The sequence below is a fragment of the Heliangelus exortis genome, chromosome 6, assembly GCF_036169615.1.
Source record: "Heliangelus exortis chromosome 6, bHelExo1.hap1, whole genome shotgun sequence".
Lineage (NCBI taxonomy): Eukaryota > Metazoa > Chordata > Aves > Apodiformes > Trochilidae > Heliangelus > Heliangelus exortis.
Genome location: NC_092427.1, coordinates 24,574,900 through 24,602,863, shown reverse-complemented (window position 1 = coordinate 24,602,863; position 27,964 = coordinate 24,574,900). Strand labels below are relative to the sequence as shown.

The window sequence follows — 27,964 nt, the reverse complement described above, 5'->3', positions numbered from 1 at the left end:
ACAGGGAAAACCGAAGCTAATAACCTACATAACAACAGGCTCCAAATTAGTTAATGCTAATCAGGTGATGGAGCTTGGAGTCATTAAGAGTTGTATGAGAGCAGCAGACGTTCCATTTTAAGGACACTCAGAAGTCCATAAAAATTCTATAGTATGAAATTGGGATTATAATCTAAATACAAATAAATCGTTTTTTGGTTTTCAGGTCCAGCCATGAGATTATATGCATTCTGTTTGGCGTGCAACTCCAGCACAGTTAAACAGTTTGGGAAATGCAAACCTTAAAACTGAATTCACCAACAGCTGTCTCATTCTATTTAGCATCACTCTAACTTTGGGAATAATGAGGTAATGGAAGGTGGGCTTCATAATCTTATGTCCCTCTACAAGTACTTTCCTCCCACCCTGATTTTAAATGACCTTTCTGGGTCCTACTCTACCCCTTTCCAGTATTGCCAGTTCTTTTTTTAAAAAAATGTACTATAAGGTCTTGTAACAAGGTGGTGTTTATTGTACTAAATGAAAGTGATGCATAATTATTGCAATAGACAAAATATTCCTAGAATTATAAAGGCACATTTAATCTGAAATATTTTTTCTGCCACTGGCACTTAGAACCTTCATGAGGGAGATAATGATATTTAATATTCAGATCAGTGTATATTACACATTATGCATTTTCTGCATTCAAAAAATCCACAGTGATCAAGTACAATGAATGAATTTTGATATTCAACAAAACGATGCTCTTTCTTTGCCCTGTTTTTATTATCTTCTAAATCATAAAATTTAAGCTCCACACCACTTTCCAAGTGACTGATTGCAGGTTCCAAATAGTACAGTTGTCTGGCAGTCAGTATGCCTTCTTCCATAAGGTCCAGAGGAATGACAGTGACAAACATGGTCACTGCTTGGTGTCAGAGACACACACTGTGTTTCTAGAACAATTGCTCAATAGCGAACAGAATTGTAGCTGGAAAAATACATAGTGCTGATGATGTCCTAATGACAGATTTTAAATGCTTTTGGAGGAAAGATGATAAGTTTAAGTAGTGTTCAAGAGCAAAACAGAAATTATGTAAACTTAGCATAGACTTGAAACCTTGTTATACAACTTTTCCAAAAGGATGTTAAAACTATGCTAAATGAAGCATTAGTAATGCTGACAGTGCTGTGTGATACATCTCTGGTTATAAGTTTATTTACAAACCAGTGAGGATTTCCCCTCCTTAGGGAAATAAATGTGTATATGAAGTAAGAGTTTTTAAAAAAATTCAATAAACTGAAAATCAAACACTATCAACTTTTATACTAAATTAAATTCATATATTAAATATAAAGCAAGTATAAACATGTAAGAAAAATGGGAAACAAACACTTGCACATTTATAAAAAGTATCAGAAGCCATACTCTGTCTTGCAAGAAATTATATTTAGAAGGTTAAAATCATTTATATATATATATATCAAATAAGTCTAAGAATATAACGAGATAGGAACAGTATATAAATATGGTATTTGAAATATTTACACATATATGGAAACTAGTCAGAGTGGTGCTATAAGGAAATGTCTGTTACAAAAGTGAGGTTACAAATTTTGCATACATTACGCTATTAGTTTTAAACTTCCATCTTCCATAAGCTAATTATTAACTTCAAAATAATCATTGCATAGAATTACTTGAAAAATATTACCTAATTCTGCATTCCATCTCACAGTAAAACTATCAGGATAATGATACAAAAATAATAATTTGGAGAACAGTAGCCAGCTGTGCTGCCCTTCAAAGTTTAGTCTGACTTCTTGCTTTTAGGAACAAGAAAGACATTGCCATCTCTAGTTTGCTGCAGTGAATATTCACTAGGAGAGTAAGACTTCCCATCCTCATCACGTAGCATGCTGAATACCTCAAGGTATAAGGTGGTTAGTTGCTTTTTGATTTGACGAAGGCTTTTGTCATGCTCTCCTTTTTCCTTGAGCAATTTCTCTTTCTCATCTTTTAGGTTACTCAAGTCTTGCTTCAGTTCCACTATATTTTTCAGTTTTCTTTTACGGCAGTTCTGAGCAGCCACTTTGTTCTTGCCTCTCCTGCGTATATCTCGAATAAGCGCGAGCTGAGCTTCATTGAACTGCACCTTAGACATCATTTCATTGAAGTCATCGACGGGGAGATTGATGATTTTTTCAACAGGAAAAGGGATCTGCAGAGCTTTTGCTCTTTGCTCATCTCTTGTGAGATGAGCTTCAAGGTGGCTTGAAGGTTTATCTTTTGTGAACAGAGCTTTGGGGTGGCCTGGACGGGCAGGGGTTTCCTTTTTTGGTGTGTTTGTACACTGCAAACTTGGCATTTGAGCACTTGGCCCCACGGAAGAAAACGCTTGCTCCTGGAAATGCACTGAGAAGACACCAGCATTACTGCTCTGTTGCATGCTTCCAGGGGCACGACCTGTGTCTTCCATTTCTGAATCGCTACAACCAAAAGTCTTATCTCCATGATACGATGATTCAACAGAGTGTTCAGGTGATGCTATGCTAGAGCTTGCATTCAATGAAATACCAGAATCAGAATCATTACATTCTGGTACGGTTCCTGAGTGGCTGCCATTAAAAGCTTTACAGAGTGAGAAATCAGAAAGATCAATAGGTTCACTTAAAATTTCTGCGAGTGATTGACTGATACTGTTTATCGTTGCTGTGTCACTGTTTGCCTTCGTATCAATAAAGGTGGTGTAGAAATCCTCACAGAAATCAGAGTTTGAAGGGGATGTGTCATTTAAAGAGTTCACACTCAGCTGGCTGGTGTCTTCTGGTGGCAAAATGTTGGAAAAGGGGCTCTCAATACTATCCAGGAATTCTGGACCGCAGTTAACGTCTTTTCTCATGATGGGTAATGAGCTGTAGTAATTATAGCTGTGGTGCATCTCTGTTGGCTTGGCTTCAGGGCTTGTGATGGCGCTCACCTCAGCCAGGTTATCATTTTCAATGTTAAGACACTACATGGAAAATGCAAGACGGAAGTTAAGCAACACATCCCCAATTCATAAAAGCTTTTTTCTCTAACTCACAAGCATTAAGTATTTTAGAAATCAAAAGTATTATTACAACATCATTACAACCCAGGATGACTGCAGCGCGCTTTCACTAGGGAAAGGAAATCTAGGAAGACCAGATACCTAAGCAAGAGCATGAAGCAACTTGTTCTGCACGAAGCTATTTAGAGTAAGACAGCAGGGCATCAAACTCTGAGCAAGGTGCTGAAGAGAAACATTCCCAAACTATATGGAAACAGCACTGAGCACTCCTGGTCTGCTGAAGTGTTAGTGGGGGGTCCTGGAGCCTCCAGGCCAGAACTTCTCACAAGTGTCCCTGCCAGGAATGGCACGAGCACAGTAAATGTAAAATTATTGAATGAGGCTTAATGAGCATTGCTAGGAAACAATTACTTTTAGTACTTCTTAATTTCAGGTTACTTGATAGATTTCCTCAAAAAACAAAATTCTTTCAAGATTTAATGAACAAAGCAGATGTTCATTGCAGAGAAATGTACTTCTTGGTAAAGTAAAAAGAGTACTAAGGTGAAGCCTTGCAAACATTGACCCACTCCACATACTTGCAGCTAAGCTGGCTAACACCAGCGTGGGTGTTGAAGACTCTTATGCTGATTCATGGGCTACAAGTCCAATGTTCTTTCCAATGGGGTGGCAGTTTCTCAAACGGAGCTGAACTAAGCAGCCCTGCTGTCTTCAAAGAATTAGGCATTTACCAATATGATTCTGTTTCTCTTAAGAAGGGACCACACACTGATTTAACGAGAGCTTGTTGAAGGCTCAAAGCTAAGGTTTTGAATATAAGAGCTTTTTTTTTATTTTCTTCAAACATAATTCATAAAAGGCAATGCCATCAATTTAATAATCTTATTTCTTTCAGAAGATTATTCAGTTCAGGATTATTGCAACTGAGAGTTTTGGTTCGATTTCTTAATGTATTTTCAGCATCAGTGCTGCCTCTTCACAGCCAATTGCCCTTGTTACTTATTGTGGGGCTCTTAAGACTGCCACAGCATTAAAGATTAAGAAAAAAGGAAAATTTTGAAAAATATTAAAAAACAAAGGGAAAAAGTAGGGAGGCAGGAAGAATACAATTCCTTTTTAAATACAATTTGGTTTTACAAGCATTCCACTGAGCATTCCTCTTTTGCATTTACAGCACAAAGTAGAGCAGCATCATGCTGAAATATGAGGATGTTTACAATAATATGTTTACTCATTTTTAAAGTCAAATCTAGATAGAAACATAAGGACGAGAGAAAAAACCTCCTACATATCCTCCATAGGGTCAGAAGTTGTATGCAGAGGCAAACAATGACTTGCAAAACCTGGGGAAGTGGTGATTGGAAATACGGTGTTTTATTAAGGCCTTCCAATAAACAACCTAATCTCCTTTCTCTTTAGTGCTTTTCAGTAAATTATTTTTTAAAAAATATTAAAGCTCATATTGAGTTATAGATATCGCATAGATCATATAGATACCCAACATGACAGTCACCTTCTGTGTTAGGATACTATTGTACTGCATTCCCCAAAATACTATCCTCTTCCAAAATATCATATATCAAAAATACATCATATTTTTTTTCAGGTGCATATTGTACTAGACCTTTACCTGTAACTCTGGAAGGGACAACAATTCTTCCCAAACTTGCTCTATGTTCTGCATATTCTCTGCATCAGTAAGTGGAACTAAAACAGGTGATTCAGGTGGCTGAGTCTGATCAGAGGAAATGAAGGGTGAGTTGCTATCAATCTGAGCAGGAACCAGTGACTGAAATGCAGCTGAAGAAGCCTGGAGTGTTTTAAAAAAATAAATGTATAAAAACTACAAATACATTAAAAAACAAAGCCAAATCTGAATCTTCCAAAACAATAGTCTATTTTTTTGGTGTTCTAACATTTCTGCAAAACAAAGAGGCAGGTATTTCTTTAAAAAATCATTTCTTTTTAAATAATGGGATAATACAAAAATATTCCCATTAAAGGAGTTTTCAGATTAAGGAAAGAAATAGAAAAACAATAGAAACTGGCTGTTGGAGGGCTTATCTTTACCCATAGAATTGTTCTGGTTGGAAAAGACCTTGAAGATCATTTGAGTCCAACCATTAACAATCATGTTGGGTCAACACAGGGAAATAAAGCAGCTCAAATGCAATGACTCCAGAGAGCTGCACCAAGTTCACCATAACAAAATAGTGAAGTCCACTACTATTATTTGCAATAACTGGGAGGGCTGCCTGCAGCTGGTGCTAAACATTGAATCCTGGCTGCAGGACAGTGAGCAGAAGAATCACAGGAATACCACTCTCCCCCCTCAGACACAGCCCAAGTTTAAGTGCAATTCACTGCTTTACTCCAGCTTGAGTCAGTTTGAGGACAAAAATCAAATCACATCACAAACTAATATTATGGCAAAGAAAATCTTAGTAAGAGAAGACATGAGACCAGTCCCATTAAAAACTACCTTGAAATTGAGCTGTATTGAGCATTTTACCTCATTGTCATCTATAAATGGGAATGCTTCTGCCAAGAGCTGCATACAGTCATCAAAGGACAAGGCCTCTGCTTCTGGTTTTGAAGTCTCTGTGGTCTAAACAGGAAAGTTATGAAAAAATGTTACTGCATCTTTGAATAACTGAAGAATCTTTCATTCCAGCAGCAAATGCAAATTTATTTTAGGTAACTGCTAACATTACACCTTCCCATGAATGGAAAAAGGTTTAAACACACTCAAAAACACATATTATAATTTACCTGTGAGAAACTTATTGATGGCTCAGTATTTTCTGCCTGAATGTGCTGAGCTGGCTGAACTGGAACAAATTCACCTGTCTCTTCGTCTAACTCCAGCTGAGCCAGCAAGGCTTTCTCCTGCTCTTTTTGGAGCTGCTCTTGTCTTTCCTTTTCAAGTTTCTTCTGTTTCTCGAGTTCATACTCCTTCTGGCGTTGACTAAAATCAAAAACCTCACGCCTTGCCCCAAGGTCTATATCTTGCCTCCAAAGGATGTCAATCAAGTTCATATCCTGTAATAGAAATTATTTTTTTAAGCAAGTGTCCTTCACAGCCAAACTGGTTTAGAACAATAGCAAAGTTTTTAAATTCTCTATGAAACAGACAGACTCAGGTAACTGAAGCTTATTCTCTTAATTTTACAAAATTATTTTAATAAAATATGCCTCTATATGACCTTTCTGAAGTGCATGAACTGATGGTTCAGTTGCTGTGGCCTGTACATACCTCACAGAAACTAAGCAATTTGTTCCAGTTGATAAGGTAATACATAAAGTAGACAGAGGATAAATATATTCTTCTTTCCCAAGTTAGGTCACAGAAAACATGAAGCTATAGAATCAACTGTCACATCACAGAAGTCATTTTTAGGAAATAAATAAAAAAAAAAAATGGAAATTGAAAAGCTCAACCACTGAAGATTTTTAGTATGACCTTATAAAGCTGTAAAAAGCTGACTAAAAACATGATAGAGACTATCTGAAGTAACTGTACTAGCCACACTGCAAACTGTATTTCTAAATATTTATGTTCCATCCTGGTATTAAGTATTAATCTTAAAGATCAGCAGAACAGGGTGACAGAGTTGGAGGATAACCAGGTTTCAAAGTCACCAAGTGACATAACATTACTGTAGCACTAAACACAATTATTAAGACTATTACTAAAAAACTGTCATATAAAGTATAGTCTAATTTGACATTTTAAGTGCAGTTGGTTTAGAGCAACTGAGCATAAACCTGAAGTCAGTAAGTGTCGAATATGGTTAATCAGTTGGCCTCTGGCTCATCACAGTCAATCATTATCAGACACCTATCAATGACCTAAATTTATTGGAAATCAGCTACCCCTTAAGCCTGTATTGTTAAAGTGTGCTATTTAGAGAAAACCACACAGTTAATATTTACTTGATCTGGCTACAATTTCTTCTAATCTACTGCATAAGGTGGTTTTTTGGGGAAGGGAAGTTCGTGTATTCTTTTGGTTTTCTTACTATTCAAATATTCAATATTTTTAAGGGATGTGAGGATTATTTTCTTCTGTGAAAAAAATCTAATGCTCAAACCCCATCAATCTGGATGTTAGCTCATGCAGTATTTCAATACTTGGTAGCCACATTTCTTAGATGATAAAGTGCTAAAAGTTTCTAGCTGATTTCTGGTAGCTTACTTCATGGCATGTTTCATTATTCTTAAAACTACCCTTTTGCAGCAGCACACACTGCTGTATGTGTGTGTGCAAAATGGGCATTCAAATGTTGTTTGGGCATTGGGCATTCAAATTTTGTTGCCCAAAAATGGGCAACAAAAAAATGGGCATTCTCATCTCATCAGGCTGGCACACTACAAATAGGACACCAAACACTACATTTAATTTAAACAGAACTTTACTGATTCAGTTAGCAGTTCCACACCCCAAGATACATTTATTTTGCTACCATATCAAATTAAAACACTCCTTTATCTCTAAAGGCTATTTTCAAACAGAAAAGCAAAGTAACATGAATGCCAAGTCATGTTTCCCTTTCAATTGATCATTTCTGTACAACAGTTATGGCAACAAGCATTAGGGCAAGTCCACATTTGAACAAATAGATTCAGTCTTCTGATTTCTTTGTAAAAATTTTATACCATTAGCACTCATAACTATACATGGCAAAAACATCTACTAGTTACTTTAAAAAGTACTCTTCTCTAAAATCAGGCAGTTGGATAAATACCTGTGTGTAATACAATGCAGGTAATTCCAAATATAAGACCTATTTAATAATACCTTGCCAGGCATGGCTGAATTCCACTTTAATGGCCAGCAATGAGGAAGAGGAAATAATTATGGTGGCTGTCCAAGACAATGTTTGGTCTCTCCAGATTGGCAGGGTAAAATGAACTAATTAAGTTCTGCAGTAATTGGAGATACTGCAATATGGTATAGCTTCATTAAGGGCCAGTAGTTTACCAGCTGCTCACTGTGTCCTGCAGCAGATTCGAAACTGTTCTCTAGTCTCAGAGCATTTGCAATATGTTCTGGATAAAACTGTAGAATCTGGATTTTAGGGCTCACTTCTCAATTATTCATTTACACAGCACCATTAAAAATGTGACTTGAAAGATTGTGGATGTGTGTATAATGCACGAGGCTGTGAAATAGAGCTATTTTTCTTCCAGAGTTGCAACAGATTAGAGCACAAAAATAGCAGAACTGGAGCTCAGTTTCAGTTCAAATCACAAGGAAAAAAAGAACCACAAAAAAAACAGGGTACAGGAGGCATAACATGATTTCCCTAAGAAAAAACATTGCCTTACTGCTAAAACTTAAGGCACAGCTATTAAATATGACTATTTTATAATATTACAGTAATGCTATTGGAAAATATAATAGTATTATTATATAGTATTATAACACTATAAATAATAATTGATAATTCATTTTAAAAACAAGTAGCTTTGGGTGCTGCCTTATTTGTTGAATGAGAGACCTCCAAAGATACCAGCTGGCCAAAAAAACCCTGTAGCTGCATAGCACCAGCTTTGTGTGTGCATCTATCAGTTCAGCAAGCAGGACTGTTTTTATAATAAATATGCTTGCATGGCTTTCAGGATCTTGGGCTGTTGTTTGAGAAATATGATAGCATTGACTGGATCTTTTCACTATTTTTCAAGGGACAATATTTAACTCAGTATCTTATCTCTAGCAAAGGGCTGAGCTTTGTTAAGCAGTGCTGTGTTCCACCTTGGAGACGCTTGTAAGTAGCAACTTTTTGGTTCTACTTAGTTGTATCTGTGGCACTTAAAACAAAAAGAGTGTTACTGTTTTTAATTCCCACCATGTAATTGAAAAAGAGCCCTCCCATTTTCAACTTGAAAAGTTCTGTATAAATCCAACAATATTTGCCTTACATTTAAATAACAGTTCAAGTAATTACTCCTCACATGAATGGAGTTGTTCTGTTCAGTATGCTAATATGCAATTATAATGAAATAGCACACTGATTTAAGTATTAACCTGCCTTTTAACATGTATCTATAATCTCAGCCAATGCTTTTAGTAATACTACCCTTTTCAAGAAAAACAAAAAACAACAACAAAAAAACCCCCAAATTCTGGCATTAGTCCAAAGCCTCAGGTCAGTTAATGGAGTTGAATCACAATCTCCAGCATGAGGTGATAGCAAAGAACTAAAAATTTTTAAATTGCAGTCTAAAGCAAATATTTTGCAATTTTGCTCCTTCAGCTTCCCCACAGCCTTCCTCTTTAAAATACTTCTAGGTCTTTTTGAACACTATCACATACATACACAGGCAGGCACTCAATTTTAGGTTTAGCAATGAAACACTTTGAAGCATTTTCCCCCTTTCACTGTGAAAGCTTCACAAAAGTAACTGTGTACTTGATGCTTGTAGTGTTCAAAGCTACCAAAAGGCATTTTACTTCTTTTCTGTGCAACATCTACCCTCGGATTTTCAGATGTCTCCAGATGTGCTGGTCTCACACATCTGGAGGGATGAGTGCAGATTTGCATCCAAACTGGAGCAGGACACTGAGAGTCCTGTGAAATATTCATCTGCCCCTCAGAGCCTCGCTAACCACTTCCTTTACCACCACACTATTTACTGGAAAGGCGCGCTCAGTCCCTCATGTTACACAATCCACAAGTGCCCGTTTCTTCTTTCCTCCATTGTACAATTTCTCGAATTGCATCAGAGGAAACAATGGGTTTGGCAGCACCCAGAGGAGGTGCAGGAAGAGCCAGGCCTCCCCTGCAGGAGGAAGGACCTGCACTAGGGAGGGATGGATTTCAGTCCCCATGCTTCCCCCTCGCCTCAGCTCAGCTGAACACCAACACCTACTGTGAGTGGAAATACACCGAGGTATTTAATGTGTGCACTGCCATTGCACATTTCTAACTTCTGCAGAAGTAATATGGCTTTAATATTTTTCCCAAGCAAGCAGTGATTTGATTTTATTTATATTTTCTTCACATTTTTTTAGACAAAGAACTCTCAGCGGCGAAGAACATGCTTTGCTTCCCCGTGATCCACATAAGCAGGAGTTGCCTTTTATTTACGGTTCTGATTTGGTTTTGTTCATTTAGTGATCTACTCTTCCAACCACACTGACAGCTTAGTTTGGACATATAAAGGCACTTTTCATAAGATAAACATAAATGCTAAACAATTCACATCAAACCACCATCTGGGCCCCAGTGGAAATTTTCATGTTTTAGATTTACATATCAGCATTTGCCATCTGGGCTGAGTCTGTTATAGATTTTATGAGAAAATCTGACTACATTGTAGAGTTTGACAATTAACTCTTATTGCTTCTAAGCAAACATGTCTGCAGGAGGGTAAACAATGACAAGAAACCCTGTTTTCATGTTACTTTCAAGGACTGACTTTTGTGCTTTCAACAAAATGCCACCCTTTTATTTCATCCCTGTTTGAGTTACCCAGCTCCTGGTTTTGTCTGGAATACAGCTAGCACTGGAATAGTGGAAACTTCCAGTGGCCCAAGTGTCAGCAAAGAAGCAAACTCAGAAAGCGCTCTCAGAACTTTCAATCTGCTTTTAGCTGTTCTCCTATTTCAGAGCATACCTGTGGGTTTCTTGCAGTTACTTCCTGAAGTCATGCCTTTTGCAACACAAACTGTGATAGCATTAGCAGTACCTCGCACCAGAAAATTATTTGTTTTGCTTTCCCATGATTCATTACTTCCAGAGAAGATTTCCCATGCCAGGATGAATAAATGAAAGGGCAACATAATCTACAGAGATTGCATCCAGCTGGGGATCTTAGATAGGAACCCTGCAGGCAGCAGGAATACAGTCCTACAGCTTATTAACAGAAAGAAAACTTGCAAAGTAATCCCCAATTCCTATTTGCTTTCCAGAAAATGAAAGGAATTAACAAAAAGCACCTTAAATTTTTGTGGCATTAAAAAAAAACAACAAAAAACAAAAAACAAAAAAAAAAAACAAACAAAAAAAACCCCAACAAAAAAACCCCAAAACAGAACAAAACCAAAACAAAAAACCAAAACAAAACCCACACAAGGGAAGTGAAAATGAAGGACCCAAGATACTCCAGGGCAAGAATGAAAGCAGGTGTAGGAGAAGCATTCTACCAGTTCAGAAAGCACAGGTTGTATCAATAACAGCCAAAGATCTTGCCCTCATTATCCTCAGGAGAAACTGATTTTATTCAAGCAGGTTTTAAGAATGATTCAGAAATCTTCCAATGTTTTCAGATTATCTCTGAAATCACCAGCTCTAGTGGGTTTTTTCTAAATATTTTTCAAGGTAGGTTACTTATTTAATTGCAACTCATAATTACAGAAAAAAAATCCTGAACACATAAGCCTCAAGCTTCAGAGAAAAGCAGAGAAAACAGATAAAGTTAGCCCAGCACTGTAACATTTTAAAAAGAACTGAATTTCAAAAGCTGAGCCCTGATTTTCAATCCCTTACAAGTGGAAATTGAAAAACAAAAGTCAACTTAAGAACGCAGAAGGGACAGCGAGGCCACGTAAAAATTGAATGAGCAGTGGCTCTTATGAGAAGAAGGAATAGAAGGAACTTTATGCTGAAGGCAGAGAGGTGTAGCAGCAATTTTAGATATCTGAATTTAGGATTTGGAAATGTGGCAGAACAGACAGCTGCCAAACAAAGCCACAACAGCGCCCTGTGATTTGTGAATATACAAGGTCAAATAATTAACTGCCCTGTGGAGCTGCCTGCTGTCCCACATTGTTCACTCAGACTTTTCAGGTAATCTCAGAGGGAACAGGGTACTTTGATGGGTGTGAGGAGGTGTCTTTTTCTGTCTTTCATACTTGTGTCACCTAATGTTGGTGAGATTGGACTGAAGTAGCCTGCTTCTGTTACTTGATGCTTTCCCTGGTCCAAAGAGACTTTGGATGCCTGATATCTTGGTCTGCAAGCCCTTTGTAAGCCCAGGAAGGCTAACTTCCCTGAAAAAGGACTCTAAAAGGGTTTGAAAGTCCTAGCTGATGATGTAAGAGAACTTCCATTCCACACCTATATTAGCAAGTCTGTTGAAAAATTCTTTGTGAGACCATCTGTGTTGGGACATTCTTCTGCCCCAGAGACACACAAGAGAAGCTCAGTCCCTGAAACAAAAGTGTCTGTAGACAAATTCCATTTACTTACTGAAGAAAGAAATGTGTAGAATGCTTTGCCAGGACAGGAACAGAAGTCTTAATATCTCCAAGTGTTTAGGCTATTTTCTCCTAAAATACATCTTGTATTTCAGACTGTACCTCTCACTATTCCAGAAGGTTCTCCTAATAAAGGAACAAATTGTCAGGATCTACTCTTCTAAATTAGATTAGCTGAAAAATTCCTTGGCTGGATTGTCAGCATTCTTAAGTTTAACTACAAGCCTTGTCTGGGCATTATTCAAAGACCAAGAAACACTCTGGCTGTCTGAAAGGACAATCTTTCCCTGAAATGCTGGACACTACCCACCAACCCTCCCAACCCTCATTTCAGAAATAACTCCTGAGAGGTGGGTAATGCATGTATTTCACCTGAAGCATCATCCTCCAGGAATGGTATCAACAAAGGCTATGATTAAAATGTGTACTGCTTCCAACATGATAGTTTTCCTATACAATTCATAGGGCAAGCAAGCTTTCCAAACTGCCAGGAAAAACATGTGCCTCATATATTCTCCAGTAACAGTGAAAAGACAGGTTTCTTTAAGCCTAAGACATGTAAAATGGGAGAGAAAAAAGAATGGCCTTTGAAGGCTGTTGATGGTCGTTAATATACCAACTTCATTCCAACACCAAAAGCTGTAAAATCCTAATGCTATCAGTAGACCAAGACCACAACAGGTAAAGAAAAACACCCTCATCACAAAGACAAGGAAGGACATAAAGAACTGTTTACTTCTTCACACAAGTTTTCCCTTTGTCTGCAAAATCAATTCTCACCTCCATGCCACTCCTTAAAACGCTGCTACTGTGGGAGACTCTCACAGCACTCCCTTCCAGCCAGGGGCACAGCACCAGCAGCAACATTTTCCTTTCAGGCCCATTCATCTCAAGAATCAGAAATATATACATATATCCTTCTCCCCCCACATATTTGGGCTGCCTTGAGGTGACTGTTTTTGTTACAACAGACCAGAGGATTCTTGCTTACTGCTGCAGATCATTTTGCAGAAGACTGTTTTGTGTTTTATCTCAGCCACTTCAGAAGTAGCCTTGTTTTTCTAAGTTGTTTAACCATTATGTATTCTATAAGGTAGCCTGTGATGTCAAGGGGCTGAACAGTCCCAAGTCTGATCTTGCCTCAATATCATTAAAGAGAAATAAAAAGTAAGAGTCTTAGCCCTGATATTGGTACTTATTTTCTTTGCACGATATCTGATTTTTCAAGTTGTTCTCTAGTATTTATGGACAAATCTGTCATACATAGTATCTGTTTTAAATTCCCCTATTTCTGTCTTAGCCTAAAAGAAAAGACAAAGCGAGGTCTGAGTGAGCTCATGACAATTAACTTTTCTTGAAAAAAATTAATGTGCCCATATTTACATGGACTCTAAGCAAAAGGCAAAAATGGCCATGGGTATCATCCTGCTTCTTTACACTTGGTCCTAAATCTTGCCATCCCAGAGTGCTTTCTCAAACAATCAGAATCTAAAGCAATGAAATTTCTTTTCAGAGCTTTGCTGTTTCTGTTAGATGGGTCTCTTCTTCCCTTTTAGGTCGTAATTATATTGTAGTAATCTCAATTTCACTTTTCCACTGTCTACTTGGTTGGTCCAAAAGTGTTGTGGTCCTTGTACTCACACTGTTGTGGTGGTGTACTGAAATTCTGAATTGCTCCTAGAGCTTAACAGAATACTTGCTGCTTCTTTATTGTCTTGCATCAGCAACATTACAAAATGATTACATTGATAAATACACAATGTTAATATGTATTCAAGTTACATTCTCTTACACAAGCTGCATAATGCAACTGGGAGGTTGGCAAAAATATGAGATTGTTTTATAAAAGAGTGGTAGTTAGACTATTTGTTTTTACATGCTTGATACAACAAAATTCTGCCCTGTTGCATCAGCAAGCTGACTTCCTACCTGTTGTCATCATGTACCTAACCGGGTAGCTCCATTCTGAAAGGTATTCAAATAGCAGCCACCTCAGACAGATTCACTTCATTTCAGGACAAGCTGATCTTAATGGCTCTTTGCATTTGGGTCATTTTCCTCCCAAGTCAAAACTGCACCATAAAAACCCCCTCTAGCATTTATAAATTTTGTCATTGTACAACAACAGCAAAATCCTTACCCTACAGATAAAGAAATAATACAAAAGTATTCAGCATCTGGAAATACTACTGACCATTTAAGCATAGGAATACAAAGCCTTTGTATCCCAATTCATATTCTATATTGAACCTACTGTACTTGGAAAACAGTTACCCAGTAAAAGATTATATTCAAGTTATTCTGCTGTACCCACCAGGCATGTCCTGTGTGTGGACACTGCCACAGGCTACTCACTACCTTATCTGCAAGAGGATTTGTTTATAATAATGGCTCAGTCATCTGGGAAACACAATCTAGTCAAATCATGGCATGCTCTTATGTCTAATGAAACAAAGCAGGAAGAAAGAAATGATAAACACAGAAACAGAGCCTAACAAAACTGCAAATAAAATTTATTATGTTGCACTAACCTTATGTTATAACCAATTAGCCGCTATTTTGATTTAATCAGGATTACACACTTTTTGCAACAGCGAGTTTCAAAACCTAACATGAAAACAGTGTGCTTGTTCCAGACAAAATATTCTCCAGGATTATTTACATTCTTTCTTGTACTATGCACTTTCACTGCACTGACATCTTCTGAAGGCCCCCTTTTTAGCTGGCATTTTGCTGTTGGCTGGGCAGGTCAGGGAGACAGGCACCAGATGCATTGTTACAGCTGCATGTTATCCTGGATGTGGAAACTCTACTATTACAAGAGCCATGTCTGACCAAGTTCCACTTCACTGATCTCACAAGAAACTTTGCTGTTGTTGTTTGTAGGCCAAACTATAATTGCAAGCTACGGGATATCTGTGTGGATCAGAAAGCAATGAGGTTCACAAACTACTGCCAGCACACATCCAACTGACCTCCTCTGGCAGCACATAAGGCTTCATGAAGGAAATTCTTCCACACTTCCAAGAGGAGCTGAGGAGGAAGGAGGCTTCTAAACTTGGAGCACTTGCCACACAAACCCCATATCAGCCTGGAAGTACTGCAGTACCACTACAGCCTGTGGGGCACACCTGTTAAATACCCTCTGGATCAGTCTTGTAATTAATGTACACTTTTCACATACACCACTTATATAGATAATGCTGAGAATTCAGTGCCAATGAACAGTGTTGAATGCATAAGCATGGTTTGGGTTTTTTTGTGGGGTTTTTGTTTTTGTTTTTTTTCTAGTGTTCACCTTCATATGCACTTGGAAATTTTATTTTCTGCCAGGGGGAAAAAAAAAACAAACAAAAAATCCACAACAGAAAAAAGGCAAACAATGCATTGCTGCTCACCTCTTCACCACTGGGCAGTTCAGGAATGTAACTGATTTGAGGAAGGCCCAGTGTAGCAAATTTTTATTGTTGGTGACACTATCTTTTGAAACAAGTAATTAATGATTAACCAGTTTATTTGACACCATGCACAGCTTTCATTAGTGACATACTACAGAAAAGCTTCAGTAAATAACAGTATCATTCAACTATGCACTGATGGCCAAAAATACTCTCCCTAAATTTACATGAAACATCATTATTTAATTTTGATGAAAGGAACTTTTTCCTTTCCTCCAGCCGCACCAAGATACATGATGAGAGTTGTTTTACCACAGATTGAGGGAAGGATTTTACTCATTTTTTCAAGCAATATTAACACAGAAAAAAAGCAATCCTCTAAAAGCCATCAACCCCCACAAAGGTTTCAAGAAGCTCTAGCACTTAGAGGTCTTGTAAAGTTAAAGAAGTAAAATAGAAATGCTCAAGAAAGGCCAACATGTCTGACATCCACATGCCAATTTATTTGGCTTGTATGCAATGACAGCTGTTAAAAAAGATGAAACCACTGAGGTATTGAACAACACTAAGTACAAAACTAAAGCTCTGTTTCTCTGTGGTGCATCCAACCCTCACTATTAAAAGTTATTTGTAGGGCTCAATTTATAAATTCTGAAAGAAAATTAGCTAATTTATCTTCCAAGGAATGAACCAGAGCAGGTATATGGTTTTATACTTACTATAAAATTACATAAAAGCACTAATTTTCAATATCCTCAAAAAAACAACAGAACTCCCAAAACCTAACTGGTTACTTAAGTGTTCACCCCACCCAATACAAGAACCTCCACCACTCATCACTTTCCCTGGGTACCCAGGAGGCTCACTGCCTGTACAGCTGATTGTCACGGGGATGCCTCTTTAAGCCTTCTGATTAAATGGGTAGATGTGTCTTAAAAAACAAGTTAGAGGCCAATCCCTGATGTGTATCCCCTTACACAGTCTACCAGCACCTACAATAGCCAAAACGAGAGCTTTTGCCACAAAAAATAAACATGTCAATATACTTCTTTCATCCAGAAGCAGCGAACATACTCTATGAAAGTGAATATAGTTAACAAACATTAAATATTGAGACAGTCTGCGAGCATATGACAGTATCCTGTATTTAGCAACTGTTTCTAAAATCAGCATTTACAGCCGACTTTTCTAGTAGGAGACATTGCAGAAGATTTGATTGCTTTCCAGATGTAATTAGAATAAATCTGTTGTGGAAGAAGGTTAGTAAGATTACTTGTAAAGTAACAATATATGGAATGCAAAGAAAATATTAGGTTTGGATCTGAAACAATTTTCTGCCTTTGACCAAAACACTTCATTTCCTTTACACCTTGGTAAATACTTAAGAAAAATCCAATTATAGCAAATTATCACTAAAAATTGCATGATGCTACATTTCCTCTAAAGCACAGTTAATTCAGACAATGTGAGACAGAAATCTTGTTAGGATAAATCACTTTTCAGTCAAATATGAAATGTTAATTCTGTCATTACCACTTGCATTTTATAAGAGACTGTTCACCATCTCTGCCACATACACATACAATTTATCAAAAGCTCTTATCCCAAGCTTCATTTTGAATTTAAAATAATTCCATGGTTTTTACCTTAGTAACAGAGTTTTTCAGAATAATTTAAAGCACTCATTATTTAAGTGGCTTCCATTCTTCATTTTGTCAGCAAAAAGAAACTGAGAGATGAGAGATGCCTAGAGCTATTCACACTAGTTATCAGCTGAGCAAGGGTTCCATGGAGTGATAGGTGCAGAGTGGATGCCTGGAGTGGCAGACGATGAAGGATCACAAATCAAGCTGGGAAACATTTTGTGGAACTACAGCATTCCACTGATTCAAAACAATTTACACTAGTTGAAGAAATGACGTTATATATTCTAGTTCAAATATTAAAACTAAATTGGGAAGCACAGTATCAGAAGCCACTGTGCTGGAACTCTGTTACAACATACACCACTATGAAACATCTAAACATGATGTGCCATTTCCATACCCTAAGAATTCAATTTAAATAATTTGAAAGACTTGCTGTCTGAAGTTAGATTCAGTTTCAAATATACGTTCTGTTTTATCAAGTTATGCTGTTTCAATAGTATTGTTGTTACTGAAGTACTTCCATTTTCATCTGTAGGTCTCTTTAAAGCCTGCTTGTTTGCAAAGTTTACTCATGTTTGTCTGATTTATTTTACAAATATCAGTGGGACAATCTCCCAGAAATTCCTTAGCTGACACAGATCTGCTCAAGACCCATCTGTAGAAGAAAAGGAAGTGCGAATATAATTCAATGTTATAAAACAAAAAATACGTCCATGCATCTTGTGTCAAATAATTCACAGAAGATTGCACCAGAGTCTACAGTACACTTCTTCCAAGGACACTTAATGACTGTATTATCTGCACCGGTGCACACGTATCAGTCACAACTTCTGCGGTGCCAGTGAAGACAAGAATTTGTGTAACAAGCTGGGCACAGAATGCTCCCACTGATAAGTCTCAGATGACCTCCGCCACTGAAGTCTCTACACCAACTCTCAGAGCTGCCCACCCATCTCTGCCATCATTTATGCCCATCATTTTATTACCCAGCTGAATGCAGAACATGTCACCTAGTCACATTTAACCTAACTGGAAATACCAGGTTTTTTCATATTGGAACTGGAAATTCCCTGTTTCAGGAGAAAATTCAGCCTTTTTACCCAACAGCACATAACTCAAACAGTGGCTGAAGATAGAAAGAAGAAATTACTGAGTTTCCAGGCCCAGGCAGTACAAAACATAAATGCCAGCTGTGGGGCAGAAAAAGACTGACCATCTTCCATGGGAAAAGGCAGCATTCAGGCTGGCTTACTTGCATCCACCACATGTTGCCTGGGAATTCTGCATGGGGATCTCCCAACAGCCCAAGCAGCACAGGATCTGTTCCAATCTAATTATAGCAATGAGTAAGGAAGTATTAATTTTATCAAAAGGGTTCAAGTAAGCACACACACCACCACCACCCCCCCCACATCTTTCTATCATAGCTCTTTATGGCTAAATGGTGGTGATGATCTGAGCAGGAAGCAAATCTAAATCATAGCAGCTTTTCACAGGAAAGTCACTGCTTCAACACTTAATAGGCATTAATTTCAAACACAACAAATAAGCACACCCTTAATCGTAAAACCAACCTCTTCTTGAAGGCAGGCTATCAACCAAGCTCCTTCTGAGACAATTTCTCAGTTACGTAAAGTTTGTTTTGCAAGCAATGTCCAGGAGTGGGGATTTTTTAATTCTTAAAAGAAACAGCATGTAAAACCAAGAGAGCAAACAGCAATAAAACTTTGAAACTGTAAGACAGAGGTGGAGGCAAGGAGGGTAAAGTTGTTATCTTTATGTTTCACAGCCATACAGAAGATACTTCCTTAAAAGGTTTGATACAGATTGTTTGAAACTGGTCTTACATAACTTGTTGCTGCAACATCAAACTTAAAGGAACTTAATTGTCCTCTTCTCTTTTTAAATTATATTGTCTCACAATACTGAGAAGTTGGACTCAAAATCTTAAGACTCCACAACACAAGTAAAAGGTTGGGTGATCTCAAATCCCTCAGTACTGCAATAGCATCAAAAGACACTTCTTGAAATGGTTTAGTTTAACTGTAAAGATAGGTAACACAATAGCCATTTATAGAATCTTCAAAATAACTCAGTTAAAAATAAACACTTTTCCTTCTTCCCAGTATGAAAACTGCATCTAATCACACTTCTTGAAATGGTTTAGTTTAACTGTAAAGATAGGTAACACAATAGCCATTTATAGAATCTTCAAAATAACTCAGTTAAAAATAAACACTTTTCCTTCTTCCCAGTATGAAAACTGCATCTAATCAGGCCAAAATCAGAAACCTAAACTGGCAAAATGAAAAACTTCAACACCATCAGTAGTATGCAAATTGCACTCATTTAAGTATTACTTGTAAGCTCTAGCCATTCTACTACAGTCTTGCCAACCAATACTCATGCTAGGGCCGAGGTGCAGTCATCCTCTACTAGTGAAACGATGCTAACTTAACTAAGTTATTAATGCTCTCACTAACTCCCATTAGCTTTCCATCATCTCCATGACCAACATATCAAAACACCTGAATTAACTCTTTTAAAGTCAGTAGTAAGTGGAAATTAAGAGCCAAAGTCAATCTGTCAGCATTAGAGAACAACATTAAAGAAAACTGAAGAAGTATTCTTACCAACAATTCAAAGTAGCTAAAGGCAGAAAACAGAAGATGCTTCATTAGATGAAGACAAATCCTCTTCTTCAAAGCAATCAAATAATTAAAAAAAGTTATCTTTACTTGATGTCATTATAAACTGCTTGGCTTTCCAAAGTAATATTTAATTTCAATTGGCAAATCAATATTTAATTTGTATATGTGGTTTTGAGACACTTCTGACATATTTGAAGCAGACACTGCTGTGCTAGGCATGTCAAGGTAAAACTAATATTAAAACAAGATACTCACTGGGGAATGTATTTTTTCATTTCCTTATTTTAAAAGGTAGTAAAGTAAAATTAGTAAATATATATTTTAAAATCACTGAAACAAAGAAAACCTGAGATAGAGCAGTCCCTGTGCTTATTTCATGTGAAGTACTGTTCTTACATTTTAGAAAAAGTTAAATGCTATCCCATCAATTAAGTTCTTGCTACTGACAATTAATATGTGACTATCACTAGCTTTACTTTTCCTGTACAGAAAGCAGTTACTGGGTAGAAAAGATAAAAGTACACAATACCTATCTTTACTTGAAATGTATTTGCTGGTATATGTTTCAGATAAGCCTTTCATGGTTTAAAGCAGTTCTATACATGACAGAACTGTTGCTGGACTTATTTCTTACTGTCTGGTTAAGCTGCTTACCTTAATAAAACAAATATGCCATAAAAGTATTACTATTGAGCAATCCTGAGCAGGATTTCAGTTCAGTGTATATCCGTCATCTCTGGATAACACGAATTCAGACTAATGACTTCCAACTCCTCCTACTTGACTCTTCAGTGGTCAGTGTAGAAAGACCTGCATAGGTAGCAGGTGAAGTGTTCTCAAAACCAGTTAAACTAGATTATTACTGAAAAATAACTAATCTGGATAACATACTGTGTTCTTTTCCCTCCACCTAAAACTGCATTCTATGGCACAAAGTCCACCTTCGGTGTAATACACTATCAGAAAACCGAACAGACTTCAGACCCTTTCAAGTTCTCTAGGAATGTTATATTAAAATAATAGCTTACTGAGGGTTGGAGTAAGATGGAAGCCAAAATAAACTTCAACTAGGTGATTAACCTGGAGACTTTGGAGGACTTTTTGCTGGCTCAAATTCAAGCACAGCAGCACAGGATTAATATTTAATTCATACAAACCAGTTACTGCCTGGACTTGTACTGCACTAGCCTGCCTCAGCCAACAGTCACAGCAAATATACCACACTTTCACTAATTTGCCTAACTTTAGTGAAAGGTTTTGTCACTTTAACGCTTATCTTTACAATTTCAAAGAGACAGAAAGAGGAAAGAAGCAGCATTCTAGATACAAAAATCATGGGCACATTTGGCATAATTTGTTGTGAGCATCTGACCTTTCTGTATTCTCTCCTCCGCTGAGCTCACCCTTTTCTGGGCCTGCAAATGACTCTTTCATGCTCCTTTAAAAATCTAATGCATTCAAAAAAAATTTAATTACAGCCTCTGACAGATTTTACTGATTTGGAGTTCAGTGGTTCTAATGAAGTTTTATTATACACGGAAAAATACACGAAAAAATATTTTAAATTTATTTTATTGAGAAAGTAATTGAACGATTATTTCACTTAGCTCCTTCGACTTCTGGTGTTCCTTGCCATCATCTCCTCACAAAGCCCACCATATTCTACAAAGGTATCTGAGATTTCTTTAAGAAAAAGTACATGCAATATGCTCCTGAAATATTCATTTCAGTCAGGATCACAAAAGTAGCAATACCTATCAAACAGACATTTTTTTTGCTTTGCAAATTTAAGATACGGAACTCTGAAAAATGGATATAAAAAGAAATAGAAAGCATGACACTATATATAATAATCTGACACCTTTTTAACAATATCCTTATCCTTCAGGAGCATACATATGCTGAACAAGAATGCTGCAGGATTAATGGTATGTCAATAATTTCTATTTTTTCAAATTAAAAAGAAAAAAGAGAGAGCCAAAATTTAGTCTTGTGTCCATGAACTCATGTGTCCATGTGTACACAAACCTTCCTAGCCTCCTGCACAATGCTATAAAAACTTGTGAACTACTGTAAAGCACATACGATGATCCTGTTTCCCTCTGCTTATGCTGAATGTTCTTTTTTTGATTCAGAGTGGTCCCTTTCAAATGTTTTCCAGTATCCAAAGCCAAACTCTTCTCCAACTTGAGTCCTAACCACAAGCTTCTCCAAGTCTGATTTTCAGAGGCAATTAACTTCTTGCACTTCCATCAATTTCTGATATAATTGTAAATTATTAGCACATTTTAAAGGCAAACTATGGACCATGTTCATCTGATGGGTATTTATTAGAACATAATCATATTCAATTAGCTCTTTTCTGGAAGGGGCTGACACACTCAGTTCCCATCAGTCTACATTCATTTCAGCTAAACATAATACATTACAGTACATCAACCACTGGCTTAACTGGAAGATATCCCTTAGTGAGTTTTGAAGGAAATAAAGCTCTACGAGTGCAACTTAAGATCAAAGTGAGAACTGAAAAACCAAGAGGGTTAAAATAAATGTTTTACTGAAGGCAGAGTTTATGATACTCTCCCATCTACTTCCTCCAAACTTGTCCATAAATTTAGTAGAGAACTTTATATCCAGAAATGTGGATGGTTTTTTATATTGAAATTCATCCACATATATAAATAGACATTTCTACAAATATCTTGATCAGATACTCTTTTTCAACAGGACCCAAAACCTAAGACTTGTTGCCAGGCCTGAGTGATGTGCTTGTTTGCCTGCAGAATCTACCTCATGTGGAAGTGACAGGCCACTAGGGAATAAAAATAAACTCATTACTTTGACAATGTAGTGCAGCATAGCATAAAAAAAGTCTGTGTAATTCCTCGTTAAAACTCCTTTAGACTGAAAAGATCACATTTACTGAGCAATTCTCTAGGTAGAAAAAAAATCCTAAGATACACTTACACAGGCACTCTCTTATTTGCTCATTTTGCACTGCCAGTTGTTACAGCTGGTCTCACTTCAGACCAAGTGCAACCCACAGCTTTATTCTTTTTCTTGAAAAGCAAATTCTTTTTGTTCTCTTCTTGTTGTGAGACACAAAATTTAATAACTGATGAGCCTGTTGAGTTTTTTTTTACAAGGTTACAAGCAACCATTTTAATAACTTCAAACTGACTGAAGAGAACAACTACTTTGAGAATAACACACTTTTGCATGAAACATCTTGATGCTTGTTCCATTGCATTCTTCCACATTTGGTGTTTCAATGCCTGTGTTGTTTGTGCCTAACAGGCAACATCTCTGCATACAGAGGTGCACCCTATTTCCAGGCAGAGAGATACAACAAAGGAGTACTTCTTCAATTAATACTGCAGCAATGGCACTGCTAAACTCTCACAAAAGTACGTAGTGGTAATTTTATATTCTGGTTAAGGAACTAGATCAATCCCAGTCCTTCACATTCACCTTTACTGATGTGATAACTGCCACCAGACACATGTGGCTAAGGGCTAAGTATTTGCACAAGCATACACCCTTCCCATGCTGGCTTGCAAAATCTGAGGGGCTAAACAAGGAACATGGTCCCCGTCTGTCATTTTGAGTGACATTTTAGGGGAAAGGGTATTTTAAAGTTCCATTTAATAAATGCATTTAAAACTAAGTATCAAAGATGGTAATCATTCATGATCTAAAAAAACACAGTGCCTTTTCAAGCTAGGTCTGCAAGAGAAGAAACCAGCAGCTGTTGAGCTTAGATAGGAGAACTGCAACAGGTGGCCTGGTAGAAAGGGTTTGACCAAGTAGGCAAACAAGTAACAAATGCAAGGTTTGCTGGAAGAGAACTCAGTTGATTGGGCAGGAAGGTGCAAAAGCAGGTACAACAGAATCAGTCTGTCAAGGTTCTCTCAGAAATGGGAGCATAAATACCATAGCTGGATACTACAGGCAAGGAGAAATTCACAGGGTGTTTACATAGCACAGGCCGAGAGCCTGCAGTATTTTCCAAGAAGCCATGGAGGCAAACGAGGGGTTATGGATGTGCTACCTGGGGTTGAAAAAGGCAAAGCCATGAGTGGTCTAAGAGAGAAAAGCAACAGTATTGAATGAACGAAAAAGGCGCATCCAGCACTGCTAAAAAGATGTTAACTGTATGAAGTATGCGATTATACATCCACAAGGATGGGCAGAAAATGCTAAAAATACCTGTGTTGCACAGCACACATTCTACCAACATACAGTGGTAGAACCTCAAAACTCAAGTCTTAAATTCGTAGTATTAAAGAATATAAACATCCCAAGATTAAGTCATAAGTACTACTTCTTTACACTTGATAAGATTATTTTTTTTCATTTCAATTTCCAAGAAAAACATGTACCTATTATATAAATCTAAAATGCAGTTCAATTGTCGGTTATATACTCCACTCCTGTGCAACTAGTTTGCAACCCGAAAGTAACTGAACTTCTCCAGGCTCACAGAGAAGAGGTTTCTTAGCATGAGAGTACAAAACACAAACACATCCAAATGCCCCTAAGCATCCAAGAGATTTGTCTTCGGAGGACAGCACCAAGACATAACCTCCTCCTGTGTCCCAGAGCAGCTCAAGCCTCTCGAGAAGCGCTTCCTGCGGGCGAAGGTGCGAGGGGAGCACTCCGGTCACAGCACAGAGGCCGAGGCCTGGACCACCCTGGTTCAGGCTCCTCAGGCTGGGTGTGAGAGGCTGAACCCACCCAAAAGCGGCCCCGGGGCAGTGCATGATTGTGCAACAGCTGCTGCCGGCCGGCCTCGGGCCGCACGGGGCCAGGGCCGGGGCCAGGGCCCCGCCGAGGCAACTGCGCTACAACAGAAGGAAACCTGAGATAACTCAGTAACTCACCCGAGCGAGGAGCGAGAGGTGCACGGGGGCGCTGCGGAAAGCCCCTCCAGCGGCGGGCGCCTCCCCAGCCGCTCCCTCAGGGGCCGGGGCCGGCTCTACCGCCCTCCCCGGCTACTCCGAGCTCCTGCCCCCGCCCGAGGCAACGGGCAGCTGCAACGGAGGCAGCTCCGGGGGGGGGCCTTACTGACCTTTCCGCGACCGGGGCGGACTGGAAGAGACCACACCCGACCCGACCCGACCCGACCCGACCTGACCCGTCCCCCCCACCCCCCCCGCGAAAGAGCGGGCCCAGAGGGCGTGGGGGTCAGAATGGTGCGGAGGGGGGGAAGCTGCGGGGTCCCCGGCCCCACCCCGCCCCCACCGTGACTCAGCGCCTTCTCAGGGGCGGGGCGGCGCCACGTGCTCCGCCGGCCTCGTGACCGCCCGCCCCGCCCCGCCCCTCGCCCGGACGCCCGGGCCGGGCCCCGCGGGGAGATGCGGAGGGATGCGGGGGGTGCCCCCGGCAAACCGGCGGCCGCGCTCTCACCTGGGCGGCGGGGGGCAGCTCGATCTCCATGGCGGGAGGCCGGGTAGCGCGGGGAGGCCGGTACGGCGCGGTGGCCACTGGCCCGGTACCGCCTGCCCGCTCGTTCCAGTGCTCTTGGGAGGCGGAGGCGGCCCGGGCCGGGCCGGACCAGCGGCCGCCCCCGCGCTCCGCCCCGCCGCCGTCCAGCCACTCAGCGGCTGCAGGAGCCCGCGGAGGCGGCTCCTTTCCCGGCAGCGGCGGCGGTCGTGCGGGGAACTTCGCCCACTCCCGGCACTTCGGCGGCTCTGGGGACCGAACCGCTCCGTCCCGGTGTCCCGCAAGCGGCGGAAAGCACTGTCGGACCAGGCCGGGGGGTGGGAGGGGGGAGAGCGGCAGCCTCGCCGGCTGCTTGGGTACCCGCTGCCTTCGGCGAGGCTAGGGAGACCGAACTGGGGAACCATCCAGAACCGGGATGGGCTGAGTGGGGGTTCGATACGCACAGGTATAAACTCCAAGTTGATTCAGACGAGCTCCCGCTCCGAGCAGTAATGTCACTGGTCCTGATGTCCGCAGCACAGCCAAAAGCAGGAGGGAATGCTTTAGAGCAGATGGGCCACGGGCTGGGACTCCTACACCTAGGTCATAGCTACCAAGTTGTCTTAAATCACTTGTGATTATTTGGTAAACGACGTTAATCAGAGAGCAAGCTGAATTCCTCTTAGAAATTCAGGGAGCAGTCAAATAGTTAATGAATTCAGTGGCCTGGATACAGCTTTGGAAAGCGTTTTACCACTGCTGTTGTGCTGAGAGTGTATAACAGTATATACCTTTCATATGACCCTTGGGTCACTCTTTTTGTAGCTAGTATAACCACATATAATGGAGTTAGGACACCTACTAGCCACAACAGGAGATGTAAATATTCCTTTACAGATGCTTACTCATCTCCTGTGGTGTGCAGATGAAGTGCTGCTTTAGTCTGTCCCTCTCAGGCTGGTGCTCTATGCCTGCTTTTTGTGTTCACAACCAGTAAGCTGTGTTAGTGCACCTTGCAATTTAAACAAGACTCGTGTAAAAATCTCATTTTCACATTTGCCCAGAAAGTAGAAGAAATAGCACAAGTCTAAAAATTCAATACATCTGTAATAATGAAAAAATTTCTATGCACCATCATGTTGCAGGTAGGTGTCTACTCAAAGATATTGCTTACTGTTATTATATGAAGTTGATAAATATATCCATTTGAAGGAAGAACCTGTAATCCAAATAGATTTATTATATGCATGTTATCTGCACTAAATATAGTGGGAGCACCTGCCTTATGATAAAGGTTTAGTTAAAACACATCCATAGACCCACTGAACACATTAGAACGGCATCACTCAGTGAAGTAACTATATTGAAGGAGCTCTTGGCTTTGATTCCATAAAGGAAGAATATTTGTCAACAAATCATTTGTAATGGAGAACCAGCACCAAATTTTAAGTATATTCCCATGTATTTTTTTTGCAGTACTGTTACATTCTGTGGTCTAAAAGTGATGTCTAAAAGTCCCCAGATGAAACCAGGAGAAAGGATTCTGTTGAAGACTGGAGAAATGTAAGTGGGATGTCACAAATTTAAAAACCTTTGACCATAGCTGTTGCCAGCTTCATGCAAATGATGTTTTTATTTAGCACTAGTTTTTAAATTTTTCAGTCCTAAAAGAAACATCAAGCAGACCACGTTAGCACAAAATGAGTAATATACAATGTCAGTTTGTGAAAAATGGTCCTGAGGCTATAAAGGTGTCTTTTCTATAGGCTTTATTTAATCGAAAGCCAAATAAAAGCAAACATGAATCTTAGGTCCTGGCATAGATTCTATCATAGTGCAGCAATAGTATGCAAAGCAAAGCAGCTTGCTTGGAGGCTGGGGTGGGAAAAAAAATAAAAGGCAAGGACACTTTCTGGCCAGGACAGATAAAAGAGCATTGACTATATATTTTGTTTGTGTTCCTAACTTAATTTCTTTTCTCCTTTCCTTATCTTCACTTCACTAAGCTCAGGCAGACCAGCGCTTCATTTCTGATGAGTAAGGCAGCCATCCAAAAGTCTGCTTAATGAAAATGTTGTATATCACTGCTCTATTCCTACCAAGGTTTATGGCATTAGGAACTTTCTGAAACAAGGTATTATTAATACTTCTGCAATATTGTTATTTTTAATTTGATTAGAGAACCTGAACTACCTGGAAACCCTGGCTGATCTGAAAATATTTTCAATTTAATATTGCATCTTTCTAATCCTGGACTTTATTTGGGGTAGTAGCATCTCCATGTTGTATACATAGAGGAATGTGGGCCCCACATATAATGCTTTGGTTTCCACTTGTAAATACGAACTTTTGGCCAAGTAGAGAAAAATCAAAACTCTTTTCCATTTCCAATATTCCTGTTAGTCTATGTTCATTTACCTTATAAAACTTACACATCTAGTCTATAAGGACTTCATGGCTGGAGCAAAGAAGGGCCACAAGGATGATCAGAGGGCTGGAGCACCTCCCCTATGAAGACTGCTACGAATTGGGGTTATTCACCCTGGAGAAGAGACGGCTCCAGGGAGACCTTAGAGAGGCCTTCCAGTATCTGAAAGGGCAT

General features: G+C 39.1%; 1 protein-coding gene across 2 annotated transcripts; it reads right to left on the bottom strand.

Annotated features, from left to right (window-relative positions):
* Positions 1-556: 556 nt before the first annotated feature.
* NFE2L2 (NFE2 like bZIP transcription factor 2) lies at positions 557-25,481 on the bottom strand. 2 transcript variants are annotated; one of them, XM_071747248.1, is made up of 5 exons: positions 25,348-25,481; positions 5,808-6,077; positions 5,548-5,643; positions 4,666-4,845; positions 557-2,996 (listed from the first exon to the last, which is right to left on the bottom strand). In XM_071747248.1, exons 1-5 carry the CDS (start codon positions 25,375-25,377, stop codon positions 1,794-1,796), a joined length of 1,779 nt encoding a protein of 592 aa, XP_071603349.1. In that variant the 5' UTR covers positions 25,378-25,481; the 3' UTR covers positions 557-1,793. The 2 variants fall into 2 exon arrangements, with proteins under 2 accessions (XP_071603349.1, XP_071603350.1); XM_071747249.1 differs by lacking the exon at positions 25,348-25,481 and adding an exon at positions 24,822-25,160.
* Between the last annotated feature and the right edge of the window lie 2,483 nt (positions 25,482-27,964).

Bases quoted from the DNA above. Each gene is read 5' to 3' on its own strand.
- NFE2L2 (XM_071747248.1), bottom strand. From the start codon at position 25,377: ATGGAGATCGAGCTGCCCCCCGCCGCCCAG. The intron at 5,644-5,807 runs GTAAATTATAAT...TTTCCTGTTTAG, and splicing joins CATCAATAAGTTTCTCACAG to ACCACAGAGACTTCAAAACC. The intron at 4,846-5,547 runs GTAAAATGCTCA...AAAACACTCCAG, and splicing joins CATTTATAGATGACAATGAG to GCTTCTTCAGCTGCATTTCA.